Below are 19,295 nucleotides of genomic sequence, written 5' to 3'. Positions count from 1 at the left end.
ACTCTATCCATGTGTGAATGCTTCAGTTAGTGGTGGAGGGCTCATAAATGTGAGTGCGGAAACCTTCCTGCAGGCATAACTAGCTGCCCTGAGAGCAGCCTGCCCTCTCCTGGAGAGTCGGGCCATTAAAACACAGCGTTGTGCCTCAGATGCACTTCTGACAGCTAGTATATTAATGTGTTCCTAGCTATGATACTGGAAAATGAAATGCATACATTTTATTTATTGACACATAAACAAGACATGAAGATGAAAAATGTGCATATACCATATAGTGCCATAGGGCAAAGGTGTGGTGTACTCTGGATAGGTTGACTCGCTATCAGTTTTATTCATACCTATACTTAGCTACAGCCCCGGTTATATTATGGAAATTCCATACACACCAATGTACATTTCAAATTCCTTTAATTTTAAATGTTTATATTGTCTATTCTGTAAAATAGATGTCTATTCTTATTAATGTACAGAATTCACCTGGTGCTGCTACTACTGCACATTCACCCAATGTATATACTCTATATATAATGTTCTTCCTCTACACCCCCCCATTTTTGCACATGTGGAGCATGTCAGGCTACATTTCACTGTGTTATACTTGTATAACTATACATGTGACAAATACAGAACCTTGAAAACTCAACCCCATCATTTAATTTGTTTTTGATTGAAATGGAATATTACTTAAACTCTCTTAAATTAACTTCCAATAAAAAAGGTTTGTCATTGATTGAAATTCATTCAGAAATGTTTAACGAATGAGCTGTCACAACTTTCAAGTACAAGTTGTTATGAAGTCTGTCCCATTTTTTCCTTCATTTATCCTTCTTATTTCATTGTGCTGTATATTGTTACTCTTATTTGCCCTGCGTGTCTACTGTACAAACTGAACTGACTGTTCGCTTTATAATGTCAAATAAAGTTGGAAAAACTCCACTGACGGACTCTTTTAGAGGACGTAGCCGTGGACTTTGAATGGGAGCAGTATTTGGACTGTGACTGATGACGTATCACGCGTGTACTTGAGTCCACGATAACGCAAGTACACACAGGTACACACAAGTACACACAAGTACACACAGGTACACACAGGTACACACAAGTACACACAGGTACACAGAGGTGCGCATATTAAGAAACGGCCCGCGACTTTTCCACTGTCGCCATTTTAGGTTTTAAAAAATCCCTCGATAAGGGCGGGCCTTTTTGTGAATCCGCACGCTCATTGGCTAATAACTTGAGATTGACAAGTCGTTGTCCAATGAGCGCGCGGCCTCTCACGACACCAAGTTCTTTACTTTGATAATTAAAACTTTAATTGTTGCCTCCGCTGACGGAGCCTCTAGTTCCCGCCACAGAGACAGTAATGTCGGTGTTACACTCACCTGCCCCAGCACAGCTTCACTCTCCTCCTGCTCTCTCACACCGAGGCTCCGCTAAACTCACTTCCGCTTTGTACTTACAGGAAATCAGCGCTCAGAGGAGCCGACCGGCCTCACGTTTCACCCACAGACACGAACAGCGTGGAATTATTTTATGTCATAAGAAACATATTCATGTTAACACTCACCTGCCTCAGCTCCAGCTTCCTCCTCCTGCTGCTCTGAACGGAGGCTCAACACTTTCACTTTTACCGCTCCTCCCTCATTCCAAGCAAACGGACCGGTGTTCCAGTTTAACTGGTGTCGCAGATTAACTGGTGACTCTCCGAAAGTTGATTCTGTTCATCTGGACGTTTTCAGCGGGAGAAACGTTTGGTCACTCGTGCAAGTGACTTCTTCAGTCTCAGCTGACTGCAGGTTTCAACCTTATAAACAGTAATGTTTATATAATCTTATAAACTGTACTGTTTCTCAGACTGGCGGAAACAGAATGAACTTTTGGACCAACTCTTTACTAACTGTATTACCGCCTCCCGGCATGCATTGCCGTAACACGTAATTACACAATGAACAATAAACACATACATCAAATGTACCAGGGCCAGTTATGAATACACCACATCTCCCCTTTTAAACAAAAACAGAATATTTCTTGTCTCAGGACAGAACTTTCGAGTGGATTTAGATTTTTCTTCTTTCTCAAAGACAGAACCATCTGGCAAACAAACTGCATTACATTTCTAACCTTTTGTTTTTATTCTCCCTTCTTCTGTTTTTGACAACTCTTTCTGATTCGTTTTACTCTACAAAACCATTATAACACAGTTATATAACAACATCCTTTTCCCTCTTCCCAGTGTTATTTCAGCAGTGTTAAAGTGTATTTACTCTAATAGAGTCATTATAACAACAGCTGGAGCAAAACGCCCCCCAGTGTGGGTGATGATTCGTGGAGTTAAAAGTGTCAACGTTACTCTAGAAAGCTCCTCCCACCACAGACTCGTTTTCAATAGTGATGTGTCATACCACTGATTTCCTTTCCGATCTGATACCAAGTAATATTCAGGGTGGTATCGACGATACTGATCCGATACTGATACTTTGTACAAACTTATTTTATTTATGGTATCTCAAATTATAGCGTCATAATGATTACAGGACATCAGATTACTTGTTCTTATCACTTAATAATGCAGAGTTCATCTTACAGAAATAAAAAACTGAAGTTGTGAACACGTTGCCTGCAGCACTAAAGGACTCCGTGAGAGACGTCTGTCTCGCCCTAGCAGCACCTCTCCTCCTCTTCAGTTCAACTCAACATACGCGCGTCATATTCTGTGATATGATTTACTCTGAGGTGTTTGACAAAGTTAGTGATGTTGCCACAACCATACATGCCAACCCTCCTGATTTTTCCGGGAGAATCCCGGAGCCACCATTCTCCCGAATTTCTCCCAATTTTCCACCTGGACAACAACATTGAAAAACCATATCGCAGAATTCATAGCGCGGCCAATTCCAGTGTCCAACAATGGCGGCAGCGCCTTAGTTTTAATATTACTCTTATTTCTCTTTCTGGGTCTCAAAAAAACTTTTAACATGTTTTCAGGTGAGAATGTAGCTGTGTAAACCTCAAATATCTGAGCCGACACATCGTCTTCAAACCCCCGCGGTCTTTCACTACTCGGGTTAAACATGATATATAAGTCACTTTGATAACTTAAAAATGCTATTGTTTGTTTTTTTCAGTGTTTTATTTGTTCGTGAGTAAATCGGTTTGGCTGAGATTAAAGTTATTAGATTAGATTAAATTACTTTATTAGTACTTTATTAATCCCTCGGGAGGGTTCCTCTGGGGTTTTCACACAGCTGAATAAACGTCAAACAGAAAACTAATTAAACAAAGTGTGAGACGGTCGAGAGTTTAAGTCAGTGCCCGGTTATATTTTATGTTATATTTTAGATAGCAAGGAGCAGAGGGCAGTTTCACTCCACCGAGGCAGCTCGTGACGTACTACCCGGCTTTCTTTAGACCGCGAAGGCCGGGTCCTCAGGTGGAAGCAGCCTCTGAATTTGGACACCCCCGCTGTTTCCGGGCGGCCAATAATAACGCTGACATTTAACGTATTTTATCCGATAAATAAACACTGTAAAATGTATTTATCACCCCCCCAACAGCCCTTTTGAATGTCTCCCTAATTCTGAGGTCTCAAGGTTGGGAAAGTATGGCCACTCACTCTTGGAGCACTTTTTTGCCACATGTATCGCAAACCACGTCTCAGCTGTTTGTGGAGGTAAACTATGTCCGCACATGACTCCAATTACGTTCAGCCATTGTTGTGAGTGCGCACGCCAAGGGGCTGCGAGACATTTATACAGCCGCATTTCGCACATAAGTATGAAAGGCGGAAGAGGAAGTAGTTCCTTTGAATGTAGACAATCCGAATGTTATAGTTTCTTTCCACTGTGTTCCTGTTAATGATAAACTACAAATTAACCCTAAATTACTAAAATATCGATATTTTAATATGAGAATCGATTCTAGAACATAAATGATTGGTATCGGAGGAATCGATATTTCAGGATCGATCCACACATCACTAGTTTTCAAACCAAGAGGATTTTTCAGGACGCCATTTTCTTCACATCAGTTGCAGGGTAAGTTGTTCATATTTACTTATTAAACCAACAATTCGACATTTTAAGCACAGGTAGCGTTAAAATAAGGTTACTTTCCTTTTGTCCATGTTTATTATATATTTCATTTTGTACCAGAAGCAAATGTGACACTGTCTGTATGCTAATGTAAGGTTGTTAATTAGCTAAAAAAGTTGACTGATATCAGTGTTGGACTGTAAGGCTTGTTATCAAAATTTATTTCAGTGTGTAGTGGTGATTGTGTTGTGTTCTAGCATGTTCGAAATTCCATTAAATTAAACCCTCCATGTGTTGGGATCTACATCTTAACATTAGCTAGCTACATTAGCTAGCATTTTGGCTAACCTCAGTGCGCGGGCAATTCGCTAGTTATCATTAAATTTTAAATTATGTAACCCAAGCATTAACTAATTAAAGGTTTACACTAAATGTTACCTCTTTCTTTTTTTCTTTAGTTAGGTCGTTTTCAGTAAGGTTATTGTCTTATTTTAACTTCTTCAGCGATTTTACAGTTACAGGAGTACAACCAGCAGGTGTTATAAGCTTGATAAAGTATCCAAAATGTCCAGGATTCAGTTTTTAATGCTTTTTTTTTAGTAGGTTGAACTTAAGATGACAGCGTTTGTATTTATTGTGAGTTGATGGTATTGACAAAAGTTACCCCGCTCCTTTTTCCATTTTGGTTACCAGACTGTTCAGTATGTTACCTAATGATGACAAAATACTGACTCCCTAGTGCTAAGGTAGATCAGACAAATGGTAAAAAGTAGTAGTAATTATTTTAGTTTTGTATTGAGGATTATATCTCTTGTAGATGAAATACTCATTTAGTAAAGGGCTAAAAACTACAGCCAAAGAGCTGAAACACCTTGTTACACTGACATAAAAGTAACATACAGTAAGAAATAACATTGCAAGGCTATTTTGCTGGTATTTATGGGACTTTTTTAATATTCACATTTTCTGTTTACTGTAGTTCAATGAAGAGCACTGACTATAAGTCTGTCTACAGGAAGCATGCTGCTTAAAGCAAAACTCGGAGGTGTGCAGAAATTTGTTAGAGTATCTGAGCCAAGCCTTAAGGAGTTTTTGATTGCAGGTAAGAAACCAACAAAGGTGTACAAGGGGCTTTAAGTTCTTTTTGTTATTTAGTCTCTTCAAACTGCATTTTATGATTAATTGAAAATGATCTGTGTTTTGGAAGCATCTTAGTTATGAATGTATATTTAGTGGGGAAAAAACTGCATAATGTGAGTGTCACCCATTTTAATCTACCACTTATCAAGCATGTTAGTGGAGCTTAATAATTTAGCTTTTATTTATCTGACTCACTTTTGAAGAAGTATCTTGAAATCTTCATTTTAAGCTACAAAACATTAGATGTCATGTAATCTTTTTGTTTACACAAAGTTGTGTGCTTGTTTCCAGCATTTGCAAAGTTTGGTGTGCCAGCCGTAACAGAAGGAGTGAAAGTTTTTGATAGTTCAGGGACTGAGTTGGATGAGGATGTATTTGAGGATATAGTAACAGATCCCTCAACCGGAGTACTAACCATCAAATATGAAACAGGTTTGTTTGAGTGATGTGTGTTTCATTGGATGTCATTTTTGTGTGTGTCATTATTACATTGTTTAATCAAAGAGTGTATAAAATGAGTCTAAACTGATTTGTTTTGCTCCTATTTTTGAGGTCTGGAAACATCTGTTGCAGAAGTGTCTCCTGAGCGGTTCCAGTTATCATCGCCACATTCATCAGATTCACAGGATACTGTCATCCTTTCAGACAGCCCTTTGAGGAAACGTCAGAAGCTGGATGCAGAAGCTAAGCAAGTTAACAGATTTCCACATTCTTCTAATAGTGTATTTTTTGTTTGTAGTTTAAGTGTTCTGAACTGTAGTGCTTATATCAACATGTTTTTATTGTGTTTTCCAGTTGGTGGAATCCATTCTCACCAGCAAACCTGGTGGAGAACGTATAATAAATGAGTACAATCGGACCAAGTCCCTGGTGGATGAAACCAGAACAAAAATGGTCAACATACTGGTAGCTGACATGACAGAAAAAAATGGGTAATTTATTTCTGGCCCTGTGATTTTTACTATCATTTTCAAATTATTTTAAATCTCTATTAATTCCAGGGAAGCTGACTAGTTCTTTTCCTGTTGATCTTGCAGTACATCACCACCACGGCAGGTGAAAGAAATGTATGCCAGAGGAATTGTAACCTTTTTCCCTTACCTCAGTGACCCATACTCAAAAAATGGCTATGTAAGTAGCTAACAGTAATAACTGAATCAACTAAAATCAAAATTTTAAATCCTGCCAAAATGTCCTTATCATCTGTTCATGGTTACATAACTTACTGATAAATTAATAAACAAAATGTCTGTATATGTCACTCTCCAAGGAACATTATTATGATGGCGAGAGTGGCACTGGGTACTTGGCCTGGAGGATTAAAACCATACAGAGATGCACTGCTAAAGAGAGGCGATTATCATCTGGAGGTAACATTTATAATTAAGTGGAAACATATAATACAGTTCCAAATTGTGGTTCTGTATTAATAACGGTTATCAAATGTTATTATTAGTTTTGATAAAGTTGTATTTCATATTGTCTAGCATCAGGAGATGGATCATCGGGTGAAGACCAGTGTGGTGGACCAACTGTCAGACGAGAGTTGCAGTTTGTTACAGAGAAGGTGCTGAGTGAGGATGAGTGTAAGGAAGCTCTGATGAAGCATTCAGCTGATGAAGACACAGTCAAGAAGAAGATGAAGTTGACATTTGTTTATCGACACAACATGGTCCTCGACCCCCTGCTGTCAAGCAACATACTGTCTGTTTCTCCACGTTTCAAAGATATCAAAGGCTTGGTGAATATTTTTCATTACGTTGACAATGTAAACACATTTTATTTTTTGCAGATAGCAGATATAATTCTCTATTCTCTATCCCTGTTACAGATCGAACAGGATTTTGTACTGATGTTTGGTGAGGATGTATCAGGCAGGTTGCTGGAGAGGTGGCCAACAACATTCAAAAGAAAGATTATCCAACAAGGCAGGAAGCTTCCTTCTACCAGTGACCTGGAAGAACTCTTGCTGGCAGCTGACTCTCCTGAGGATGCCACTGAGGTTAATGCTGACATTGGTGAGCTGTTATTTCTTTGATTAGCACATTCACAGCATATATAATGTTTGTCACAGAACAGCTGTCCTTTTGTATTTTGGGTCTACTCAAACATTTTGTCAGTGCATTGAAATTTGTTATTGACGATGATGATTCAACTTTATTAAAAACAAATATTTTTTCAGGCTGGGACAGTGACCTCTCAGCGATTCTATTGCTGTTACATCTGACTCCACCATCTGGTCAGGAAGAGACCAGGAAAGGTGTCAGCTTCTCAAGCAGAAAGGCATCTCGTGGTCTTCAAGAAGGTTTGTTTCTTTTCTATTTTTATGGTATGAATTACCAGTTTAAGAAACACTTGATTCTTATTGCCTGCCTGTATTTGTCTTTTCAGACTGGAACAAATATCCAAGAGCATCTTGATGCCATCACTACCAGCACTCAACCCTACCTCCTGGCTGTTGGGGTGAAAAAGAATGACATCCACCAGTTCTTCATTATTCTTGACAAGAATGCCATACCATGCAAGTCTACCTCTTCACTTGGTGCTTTTGATGAACTGTTTAAAGCACATTTTGTGTTTGGCACATTTACAGCACCATGCTTCACAACATGTACACGTTCATCCAAACCACTGTGTACAATATAGATGTTGGCAAAGTCAAAGAAAGTCCCAGAGTTGCTGAAATAAGGACAAGGTTGCTTCGTTAGGGCTTGAAGGTTAATTCTCCATCATGAAGTGTTTTGTCTGTCAGGCTGAGTTTACTGGTTCAAACATGCTTGTTAGGCATTTACGGTTAGTCCATGGTTACTTACCTTCGCCTTAAATGTGGCCAGCGTGACTGTGGCTGTGTGTTTGGCACTTTTTCAGGTTTTAGAAAACATTTAAATACCAAACACCTTAACTATTTTGACTGATGTTAATTTACAGCCTGATGTGGCAGTTAAAGAAGTTAGCACTACAGGGGAGGTGGTGTCAACTAATGTAGAAGAAACACCCACAACATCTGAAATGTTGAAAAGTTCAAATAAGAGCACTTTGGATATGTGTGCCTCTACTGTTGCACAGCTCAGGGCAGCTGGATTAAGCCAATCTACTGTGAATAGTTGTGTCTCCTCAATGGAGGAAGTGTTTTTTGAGATTCATACTCAGGCTAAAGATGCAGCTTTACAGAGCTTACCTTCACAGGACACTACAAGTAAAAAGAAATTAGAGCAGTCATTCAAAAACTTTGAAAACCCATTCACACTGTTAAATTCAGAAGCTAAACGAAATAGGCACTTTAAACAAAAATGGGCAACTGTTGAACCTGTTGAAATGGTGCTTGGCACAAGATTTGACAGTAGAAGAAACAAGATCACAGGGACTTTTGATCAAGTCATTGTAACTGATAGGTTTGCATATGTTCCTATTGTGGAAACACTGAAAACTATCTTTCAAAACCACCATGTTGTCGACATGTTCAAGTCAAGGAATATGTCCAGAGAAGGTGTGTATGCAGACTTAATCGATGCTGCCTATGTTAAAAGATGTCCCCTATTTTCTGCAGAAAAAGATGCCTTACAAACTCAACTGTTTTATGATGACTTTGAAACTGCAAGTCCCCTGGGCTCTAAAAAGGGTGTACATAAATTAGGTGCAATATTACACTAAGGAATTTTCCTCCAATCTTTAATTCGTTGTTGGTCAATATTCATTTGTGTGCTCTTTTTCATGCACAAGACTCAAAGCGTTATGGCTTTAATTCAATCCTTGAGCCACTTGTCAATGATCTGAAAGTTCTTGAGACAGAGGGACTGAAACTTCCCATGTTTAAACACTTGGTTCATGGCGCTGTAATCCAGGTCACTGGGGACAATCTTGGCTTGCATAGTCTGTTTGGGTTCGTGGAGTCATTTGCAGCTCGATATTGTTGTCGTTTTTGTCTGCTGGAGAAGGATTGTTTTCAAAGTGTGTTCTGTGAAGATGATTCTGGTGTTGCACTAAGAACTCTTGATATGCATAAGCAGCACTGTGAAAGTGAACAAAGAGATCCTACACTACCTCATGTATGTGGTGTGAAACGCACTTGTCTCTTGAATTCACTTAAATATTTCAACACAGCCAACAATTTTTCTGTAGATATCATGCATGACATTTTGGAGGGAGTTGCTCAGTTAGAGGTGAAACTTGTGCTGCAGTACATTCAGGAGAACTTCCTAAGTGCTGAACAACTTGCTGGTAGAATACATGCCTTTGACTATGGCTTCAATCAGCAGCGAAATCGCCCACCAAGGGTAAAGTTGTTTGATGGCAGTAATGATTTAGGACTAAATGCAATTCAATCTTGGTGCTTATTGCGTAATGTACCTTTGATGTTTGGCGATTTAGTGCAGGTGGGTGATAGCTACTGGCATCTTCTACTTCTGCTTCTACAAATTGTCAATATTGTGTTTTCACCAGTGCTGTCAGAAGGTATGACCATCTACCTCAAACGTTTGATTATTGATCATCATCAGCTCTTTAAGCAGTTATTTCCCACACTCAGTCTCCTACCAAAGCATCACTTCATGATACCCTCGCAGTATACGAAATATTGGCCCAATTCTGCACATGTGGTGCATGCGTTACGAAGCCAAACATAACTTCTTTAAGAAGCAATTAAAAAGCTTTAAAAACATGACATTGGCCAAGAAACACCAAAGTTGTATGGCCATGTATTGGGAGTCTTTTAGCCTTGAAAGATTAGCTTTAGGACCAGGAAAGATGGTGACACTTGGAGAGCTGAAAGAAGAAATTGCTTTAAAATTTGGAGCTGCGTTGTCTACCAGTGTTTTTTCAGCTAAGTGGATAAAGCATCATGGTACAGAGTACCGCCCTGACTTTATCATCTGTACAGAGGTCTGAGATTCCAGTGTTTTATAAGATCAAAAGTATTGTTGTGAAAGATGACATTGTATTGCTCTGTGGAAAACTGATGGAAACCTTGTGTTTTGATGACCATTGTCATGCATTTAAGGTCAGAATGCACCCCAATATGGTGCTGAAGGTGTTGAACATAAAAGAGCTGTGTTACTTCAAACCATTTGATCTTCAAATGAAGGCACTTCTGATTCCTCCTGTATGTGGTTCCATATTGTCATTTTATGCCGAACTAAGTTCATTGTTTTAAAGTGTTTTATGACTGTTTTTGTGTGTGTGGTGTTTTATGTACACTACATGAGATGTTTTAATATTTTGAGCCTGACATCAAAATAAAGCCGTTAAACGTATTCTCTAGTTGTGGTTTTTGCTTGTTTTATATTTTAAAGCATTATTAGAAACCAGGTTTTCATGCTGCAAAACACTAAATTGAGTGTGAAGGTAACACTACAGGAAGAGTTTCAGTAACACTACTTGGTGTAAAATTAATTTATGAGAGCTAATTTTTCACTAGAGATTAGTGTATGAATAACACAGCATAGAGTAACATCAACTGTCATCAGAGTTATTTGAACCTCCAGTGTTAATTTCAAATAACTCAATTCAGTGTTAAAATCAGTGGAATTTTACTCAAATAGAGTTAATTCATCACTATGATAGAGTAAATAACATGACACTACTAGTAGTGTTAGGTTCATTTAACACTCTGTTACTCAGTGTTACATTTTTGCTCTATTTAGAGTTAATTTTAACACTATAAAGAGTTGATTTAACACCAATTCTGAATGGGACCAAATAGACTCAGGACCAGTGTTAAATTTAACTCTTTAAGTGTTATTTTAACACTCCGAATCTAACTTTAGGTTCAACTCTTGCCCTGCCTGACTTCTGACCACATCAGTGTTACCAGGTGTAGCAGGGATCACGCTGGGTGTTTGAGGCTCCTGCAACAGGCGCATTAGCAGGTTCATGCACTGGTGCACTTAAAGGAATCAAGTGCATGCGATTACGCCTCACAGTCCCTTGTGGTAGTTCCACTGTGTATGATCGGGGCGTGGAGTGATTTTGGATAACAGTGCCTGCAGGTTTGACATCAGTCACCCAAACTTGCTGTCCTGAGGTCAGGCTGCATAAAGGTTATCGCGGTGGCGCCTGTTGAAGCTTGCCGTGTCCTTCATCCTCTCCTCCCTTTCCTTTTGAGCGAGCAGAGCGCCGTCCGGCAGTGTAGGCTCCAGCTGCGATGGAAGTATCGGCAGTGTGGTCCGCAGACGTCTGCCCATTAAAAGCTCTGCGGGGCTGTATCCGGACTGCAGTGGTGTAGCTCTGTAGGCAAGAGGAGCTAGATAAGGATCAGCTGCTTTGTTCAGTTTTACAGTCTGCACAGCACGTTCTGCTTCTCCGTTACTTTAACTTGGGCTGCTTGTGTTTAAAGCCGTCTGTGTCATCCAGGGAAGGACGGACGTTGTTTTGCTGTGTTCTAATGTGAAGTGTGTTTATTTTGATATTGCATGTTTTGATTATATCTTGCGGAGTGTTTTATTTATACTGCATGTTTTGGTTGCGTCTGTCAATTTGTCCTGGAGAGACTCCGCCTTTTTTCCCCGTTTTACTAATTTGACACACCTGAGAGGAAAGGAGCAGGCGGTGATTTACAGAGTGCTCAGTGACACATAAGAGGCTTGAGAGAGGAGCAGGATACGGCGCCAGCGAGCGGGGAAGCAGAGGGAGCGGTCCGGCGCTGGAGTTATTGGAGGCCAGATCACGCTTCTGTGGGGAATTAGAGGCGGCAAGACGGGCCGGTGCCGATTGGCGTGTTCAAGGAAGCGGCGGGGTAAGTCTTCTTACTTATCCCACTCTAACTAACGGGACCCCCTAAAAGAGTCTGACTGTCGCTGCCCTTTTTTGTTTTGTTTAGCAGAGCGGAGAGCACGCACAGGAAGGCGAGGACGCCGCCGGGCTTCCCTTCTGCACCGCTTCCCTGGATTTCTAATTTTTAGTAACTTTTATACCGTGGTGGACACCACTGGATTTTTAATGTTGTGTTTTATTGATTTTTATTGTGTTGTTTAATTCATTTTAGATTTTTAACTGTGATATATATAATAAATGATATTTTAGTCATACAGTTTTTAATCCAGTGCATTCCCTTGGCCGCTCCACTGCTCCGTCCGTTTTTGAGGAGGGTTTCCCTCCTTTAATAACACTTGTGCTAAAATCACCTTCCCTCCGTTACATCTGCAAAGGTTTGACCTGAATACTGTGTATTATAGGACACCTCTGGGATGCCATGAGGGGCAAAGAAAGATTTCAGGTGGGTAATGATATCGTTTGATTTTGTTCTATTTAACAAAGCAATCTCAACTAATCTAGAGTGATAGTCAACTGCGAGAAGGTAAGTTTTTTCCTTTGACTCTGCAGGGATTCTGCCAGCAGCCCTCGGTCAAATCCAGTGTCGTAAAGAAACGAGCGGTGCCCAACCGGTCCAGGAGTTCTTTGACCCGGGGACTCGGGTACGCATCAAACCGTGACACCTCATTCACCTTGCAGTGGTCCACACAGACCCGTATAGACTTTCTTCACTACAAGAACTATGGGGCTACACCAAGCACTGTGCGACTCTTCTGTTATTCTATGATGCATTAAGTGCATAGTAATTACATAAACTGCAGAAAAGTGCAATAAACTACAAAAAAAATGAAAATTGTTTTTGTTTTTTAACATATATTTCTAGTTAGAGAAATTTAAGAGGCTTATCCCTCAAAACTGTAAATACAAAAAAGTTGCACAAAATAGTTTCCCACCACAGGAAATTTATTTTGAGTGTCTTCATAGTTTTATTTTTGAAATACACCAATTTTTATACACTGCAGGAAAAACGAAAATAAATATTATAGTGCAAATTTGCCAGCAGATGTCGCGCTAAACAACAGCAGCACGTTTAAGCTTGATCAGCTGTTGTTAGCATTTATTTAATATTAATTTCTAGTATCAGCTGATGTTTGCTGGAGCCACAGCTGTAAAGCTGCTGGTCATGATGGTTTGGATGTGTGGTGAGAGGGAAACATGAAACCAGGAGATGTCCTTACTGAATCATCAGAGCAGAACAGCTGATGGAGAAACAGGTTTACCTTTTAGGTGACATGGATGAGTTGAAGTTATGAACTGTTTCTGAGAGACAAATAACACCAGGATCCTTTTCTAAGCAGCTGACAGCTGGTAGCTGTGCAGGGGCGGGTCTAGCAAAGTGTTGCCAGGGGGGCAGGTAGGGCATTAACAGGGAAAGGGGGGCACAAAGAAATACTTTCTTATTCTCATTTAAAATGTCTAGCTTTTATTAAATAATTATCTGAAGCTTACAACCAAAGTTTTCATCTGACCTAAAATGTATAGAAATCACACATATAACACTGAAACAGCTGGAATCACAGCTGTGTGTTCATGGAGCTGCATGTTCACCTGCTGGACGTCACTACCTGACAAGTTTAACTGTCTTCAGAACATTGCAGAGGCCTTATTGACAGTGTTTACATGTCTGTGTGAGCAGGTTTTCTCTCACGCGAGTCCTCAGGTCTGAATGCTGGACACTGGGAGACCTGTGTCTCTGAGTGGGAGACCAGTGTCTCTGAGTGGGAGACCTGTGTCTCTGAGTGGGAGACCAGAGATCACATTAACATGTGTGTCTCTGTATTAACAAACATATTGGCCCAGTTTATTTTCTCATTGTTGTGAGGAGACCATAAATAGCGTTTGTATTTTCTGTATTTGCTGTTGTGGAGTTCTTGTTATGGATAAAAAGTCTTTTTTGTTTCTAAATATCTGATAACTATTTGCTGACAGCTGCCAACATCTGCAAACAAATATAATCTGTAAAGTGTTTCTATATAGTGAGTAACTGTTAGTATAGAGCGTTATTAAATTTATTGCTAATGCAGTCATATGGCACACTGACCTCTGAGGAGATTTTAAATGGCACTCGCCATCAGAAAGGTTGCCGACCCCTTGAATAAAGTTACTGTTACTGCACCAAACTGCCTGTAACTTTCAGGGTACATGCTAGTACTGCTTATAAGAAAATACAATTACCACTGTGAGGATGTTTTCACTAATAAACATACAGAAACTAACAACGACATCGCTCATGCCCACCCACCTCCAACATGGGCTTGTTTTATTTTTTTAATTAATAAATTTTTTTGGATCAGCACTGAAGTCTCTCAATGAATACAGAAGAAAGACTGACCACAAGAAAGCAAGAGATAAGGCTGATAAAGAAGGTAATTGCTGAGGCATGTACTGTGCAGCAATGGGGAACCTGCACAGTGCAGTTGCAGTATTTGTCCACCAGGTGGCTCCAGCTATTCATAAAGTGCATCAATGATTGAGGAAACTCATTATTATGCTCTTTGAATTAACTGTTACAGTTACAGAGTAACAAGGCTCCTCTGTTTAACACACTTCAGTCTGATCTCTGTTAGACTGACATGCTGAAACAACCTGCTTCATTTTAACCCTTCAAATAAAAAATATTTGATTTTATTTGTCAGTGTAAAGCAGCTCAGAGCTCAGCAATAATGACATAATTCTTATTTTCAGAACGTGTGATAACAGATGTGACACTTAATGATAATTTACATTCACACCTCAAAGAAGTGTCACCTGACCCATATCTAATCTTGTTTTTGCTTTCATCGGTTTTGACTTCATCGTTAATATTTACTCTGATCTGTCAGATAAATCTGATCTCAGTCGTGTGTGTTAGTGTAGAGGTGTCTCAGCTGAAGGATCGATGCCTCAGTGATGCCTCAGTGATGCCTCAGCGATGCCTCAGCGATGCCTCAGTGATGCGTCTGTCATGGACTCTGAGTTTGACCCACACGTCTCAACACTTAATTACATTTATTTAAATGTTTTCCTTCATCAGCTCAGTTTAAACCACGGTGACTCACTGAGACCGACAGCATCGTCCAATCCCGTGAACTGGAGATGGGCGGAGCCTCAGTAAGGAGGGATTAGGACTCTGTTACCCAGAGTGCACTGCGAGTGTAAAATCTCCAAAGAGGATTAGTGAGGATCAGAGAGACGACATGCCGCTGAAGAGAGAAGGTGAGACGCTTTTTCCACATCAGCGTTTGTTTGTTTGTTTGTTTGTTTGTTTGTTTGTTTGTTTGTTTTGTTTTAGGTGTGTGTGTGTGTGTGTGTTCACTCCTGTGGTTCGTCCTCAGCCTCTTCTTCTTCTACTTCTTCTTGTCTTTCACTTCCTGTTCTCCTCACTGGTGCATATAAAAATCTACTGTCTGCGCGACCGTTGACCTCTGTCGGTCACCATGGTTACACTGGGGTTCATCTTGTTTCGACTGGTTTTCCTGGTCTGACCTCAGAGTGGGTCATACAGGAAGCCTGAGCATCATGTGACCTGAGCTGCTGGATTCAAAGTGAAACTTTATTTAAGGCTGAGGGACCAGCTGATCAGAGCTCAGGGCCAACGCAGGTTTCATGGTTTCTGTGGGTGCAGCAGCTGACAGGATGCTCAGGGATGGAGCTCTGAGGACACCACCTGTTGGAGGAGCGTCACAGGTGTGTCCTGCTGGGAGGAGGCGGGTCATCACTCTGGGTTACGGTTTGTAAACCCCTCAGAGGAGCTGAGGAGGCAGGTGGAGGTCTGCTGTCCTCATGACCCGACGGACTCCAACACACATGATTAAATCTCAGTCTGAACAGGTGACTCACAGGTGAGCGTCAGGCCTGCAGTCACATGATCTGCTCACACAGAGCTCTGTGTACAGAGCTCAGTCTGGTTAGCTCATCACAGATGGAGGAGACCTGCTCCTGCACAGTGGGTGGAGCAGCTGCAGCTGGTTTCACCCTCCTCTATCTGAGGTTCTCTCAGGTTTGATGCTGATGGGGTCCACACATGACTGAGTGGGTGAGTGGGAGTGGAAGCTGTTGTCTAAGTGCACAGCTGATGGAGGTGTGTCTCATGATGACCTCACAGCCATCTCAGACAGTGTGGAGGACACAGGGAGCTCCACCTGACTCTAAACTTTTATTTTGGTAGTCAGATGTAGAGTTCCTCGTTTCCTCTGACAGACACTCGGGGATCAGGAGCTGGAGGCTTTTCCTGGAAGTGTCCCTGCTACAGGTCGGAGAGAGAGAGACTCCAACAGCTGCTTCATCTGTCAGAGCAGGAACAACACCTGCCCATCACAGCCACAGCGCTCTGCACATGTGGACAGATGTTCACACAGAGCAGACACAGCTGATCTGAGCTTCATGGATCAGGCAGGTGTGGCCGTCCCTCCTCCACACCCCCAGGCCCTCAGGTGTGGGGGGGTGATGGAGCGGGAGGAGGGAGACAGATGGGGATGGGGAGGATTGGGGGGTGGGGAAGTACTCCCTCCCTGGACGGCCGCCCCTTCCACAGAGGTCCAGCTGACCCCACCACAGAGGAAAAACTACACCCACCCAAAAATATACTCAACTCCCAGACTACAGTAACAGGTGGGCGCCAGGATGCACCCACCCACAACCTCAGCAACACATCAGGACCCCAGGCCCCCCAGGCCCAGCCAGAACCCCAGCCCGGAGGTGGAGCACCCCAAGAACCCAGGGGCAGGTAACCAAGGGAACACCACCCAAGATCCACAAAAGCCCCCATCCAGGTCAGGATCACAGCCCCCACGCCAAACCGCACAAGAAACCCACCCCAAGGGAACCCACATACCCCCCAACACCGACAACAATGGCCAGCAGGTCAGGACCACAGCCCCCCAGGAGGTGATGGAGCGATCGATGCAGCAGTATTGGTTCATGTTCATGGTGAGCTGTGAGAGCTGATCTCAGAGGGTTGTTATTACAGCAAACACATTAATATTGTTCTGTTTAAGTTTCTCTTTACTGATGTTTCCTGTAAATGTGATGATTTATTCAGACAGTTTGATAATAACGAGGAATTCATTCATTTCCACCTGTTTTCAGTATATTTTTATCCTTTTCTGGATTTTCTTCCACACTTCATTTGTACTCAGAGTTTCCAGATGTCACACAGCTGTTGTTGATGCAGGTAGTGTGAGAGGTCCGACCTGTGACAGCTGTCACAGCAGCAGCATGTGCTCTGCACTGGGACACACAGGTGTGCAGTGTGGGGGCGGGGCTCCTCGTGTACAGGTGTCCTCGTGCCCCTGGTATCCCGACTGTTAAAGTGATGTTCCACATGTTTCCTGGAGACGTCTTTGAGCTTCTTTACACCTTCAAAGTGTGACCAGGCTGTGGGGTCTCAGTTACCTTCACTGGAGAACAGGAAGGAAGCCTAACATGACCTCTGTGACCTCTGTACAGACACAGTAACACACACAGGTGTGTCTGCTGGAGTCCAGGGTCCCACAGCTCAGCTCACAGACATGATGTATGTGGTCCATGACCATGATGGACATCATGGCAGCTCACTGTGTCACCTGCTGCTTACATGACTCAGAACAGGGTTTGTACCACAGTAGAGTCCAGTAGAGCCCAGTAGAGTCCAGTAGAGCCCAGTAGAGCCCAGTAGAGTCCAGTAGAGCCCAGTAGAGTCCAGTAGAGTCCAGTAGAGCCCAGTAGAGCCCAGTAGAGCCCAGTAGAGTCCAGTAGAGCCCAGTAGAGTCCAGTAGAGCCCAGTAGAGCCCAGTAGAGCCCAGTAAAGTCCAGTAAAGCCCAGTAGAGCCCAGTAAAGCGTGTGCTGTGCTGTCTCCTCAGATACTGAGCGCGCTCTGCAGGTGATGGAGGCCTGTCAGGCTGGAGCTGCTGACGGGGTCAAAGGTCGAGCAGAGAAGCTGCTCAACATCTTCCAGAGTGACCTGTTCCAGGCCCTGCTGGGTAACAACACACACACACAGAGGAACACACACACACGATAACACACACACACACATTCTCGTTCAGCTATCTTAGTGAGGACCTTCATTGACATAATGCTTTCCCTAGCCCCTAACTCTAACCATTACAAATGAATGTCTGACCCTGACCCTCAACCTAACCATAACCTAATTGTAACCTTGACACCAAAACCACATTTTGAGCCTCAACAATGCCTTTAAATGTGCGAGCACCGTTGTGTGTGTCTCCTCACAAGTGACTGTTGGTTCTCACAAGTAGAGTAGGATGCAGATTTTGGTCCTCACAAATATAGCTAGACAGGAACACACACACACAGACACACTCACAGGTCATTGTGACCTGATGGTGGCGCTGCTTCAGGACGGGGCTTCGTCAGCTCTAAGTTATATTCAGTGATCCTGATGATCGGCTGAGCTCATTACAGCCGCTCAGAGAGGTCACATGATCACGTCAGCTGACTCAGCTGGTTACAGGTGAGGATACGGAAACATCAGAGAGTTTCACCTGTAATCACCTGTTTCTGTGTTACTGTGTTTAACATACCAGGACTCAGTGTGAGCCTTTAACATAATTACTGTTCTTTTAATGATAGTTTGTAGTTGGAGTATTTTTCAGATTTATTTGATTAAAGAACACCTGTGATTATATTTTTAGTACTTTCTGCATATTTATAAATATATTTTTCTAAAGTTTAGCACTCTCGAGTTATTTTGGGAACATTTTAATACTCTTGTTTCCTGACAGTTTATAATTTAAGACATATTTAACTTCTTTTAGAATGATTATTACTTTAGATTACTGTAATGAGCTGTTCTCTCATTAAATATGAATATTTGAGGTTTGTTTCCTCACAATAAAATGTAATTATTCACCTTTTTAGAAAACTTTCAGAGCGTGTTTGAGGCATTTGGATTTTTCAGAAATAATTATATTTGTGCAGTTTTCTGTCATTTTATTCTTAGAAACATAACATAACGAGCTTATTCTCCTATAGTGAGTCACAGATGTGTGTTTTCATTATATTTATCATTTATAATAATTGTAGAACATTTAGAAACAGTTAATAGTTCACTTTAAATTTGACTCTTTATTCATATTTTTCAGATTTTTCCTGATGCTTAATTCATATTTTGGGGATGTTTTCCCAGAAACATGTTCTTTGAATTCATCACTAGTTTTTGGACCATTTATTTATTCATTTATTATAATTGTGAGAGTTTTAATGGTTCTCAGTCATCTGAACGAGATTTTTTCTGATCTTTTCTAAATGTTTTTGTAGAATATTGTGATTTTAGGTTTTTAGTTGTTTTATCATGATAATTATTGATTAATGTGATTATTTAAAATCAC

General features: G+C 41.4%; 3 protein-coding genes across 3 annotated transcripts in view; 2 read left to right on the top strand and 1 right to left on the bottom strand.

The window, feature by feature from the left end:
• The window catches only part of LOC148103069 (uncharacterized), a 34,207-nt gene extending 32,385 nt beyond the window's left edge, over positions 1 to 1,822 (bottom strand). Inside the window, exon 1 of the mRNA XM_087831202.1 lies at positions 1,571 to 1,822. The gene's annotated coding sequence lies outside the window, so the exon portion shown is untranslated. The remainder of the gene's footprint in view (positions 1 to 1,570) is intronic.
• A 1,779-nt stretch (positions 1,823 to 3,601) lies between these two features.
• On the top strand, positions 3,602 to 12,604 carry LOC148103068 (uncharacterized). The gene is made up of 10 exons (XM_087830985.1): positions 3,602 to 4,040; positions 5,053 to 5,139; positions 5,469 to 5,609; positions 5,730 to 5,869; positions 5,973 to 6,109; positions 6,215 to 6,308; positions 6,448 to 6,547; positions 6,665 to 6,918; positions 7,009 to 7,195; positions 12,495 to 12,604. The coding sequence occupies exons 1-10, from the start codon at positions 3,935 to 3,937 to the stop codon at positions 12,602 to 12,604; spliced, it is 1,356 nt and encodes a 451-aa protein (XP_087687111.1). The 5' UTR covers positions 3,602 to 3,934.
• Positions 12,605 to 16,586: 3,982 nt separating this feature from the next.
• The window catches only part of LOC102793922 (disks large homolog 4-like), a 61,773-nt gene continuing 59,064 nt past the window's right edge, over positions 16,587 to 19,295 (top strand). Inside the window, exons 1-2 of the mRNA XM_087830975.1 lie at positions 16,587 to 16,899; positions 17,805 to 17,924. Of these exons, the coding sequence (XP_087687101.1) occupies positions 16,587 to 16,899; positions 17,805 to 17,924 (433 nt within the window). The remainder of the gene's footprint in view (positions 16,900 to 17,804; positions 17,925 to 19,295) is intronic.

The sequence above is a fragment of the Neolamprologus brichardi genome, chromosome 3 (genome assembly GCF_056152115.1).
Source record: "Neolamprologus brichardi isolate AB-2024 chromosome 3, ASM5615211v1, whole genome shotgun sequence".
Taxonomy (NCBI): Eukaryota; Metazoa; Chordata; class Actinopteri; order Cichliformes; family Cichlidae; genus Neolamprologus; species Neolamprologus brichardi.
This window is presented reverse-complemented; position numbering and strand designations above follow the sequence as displayed.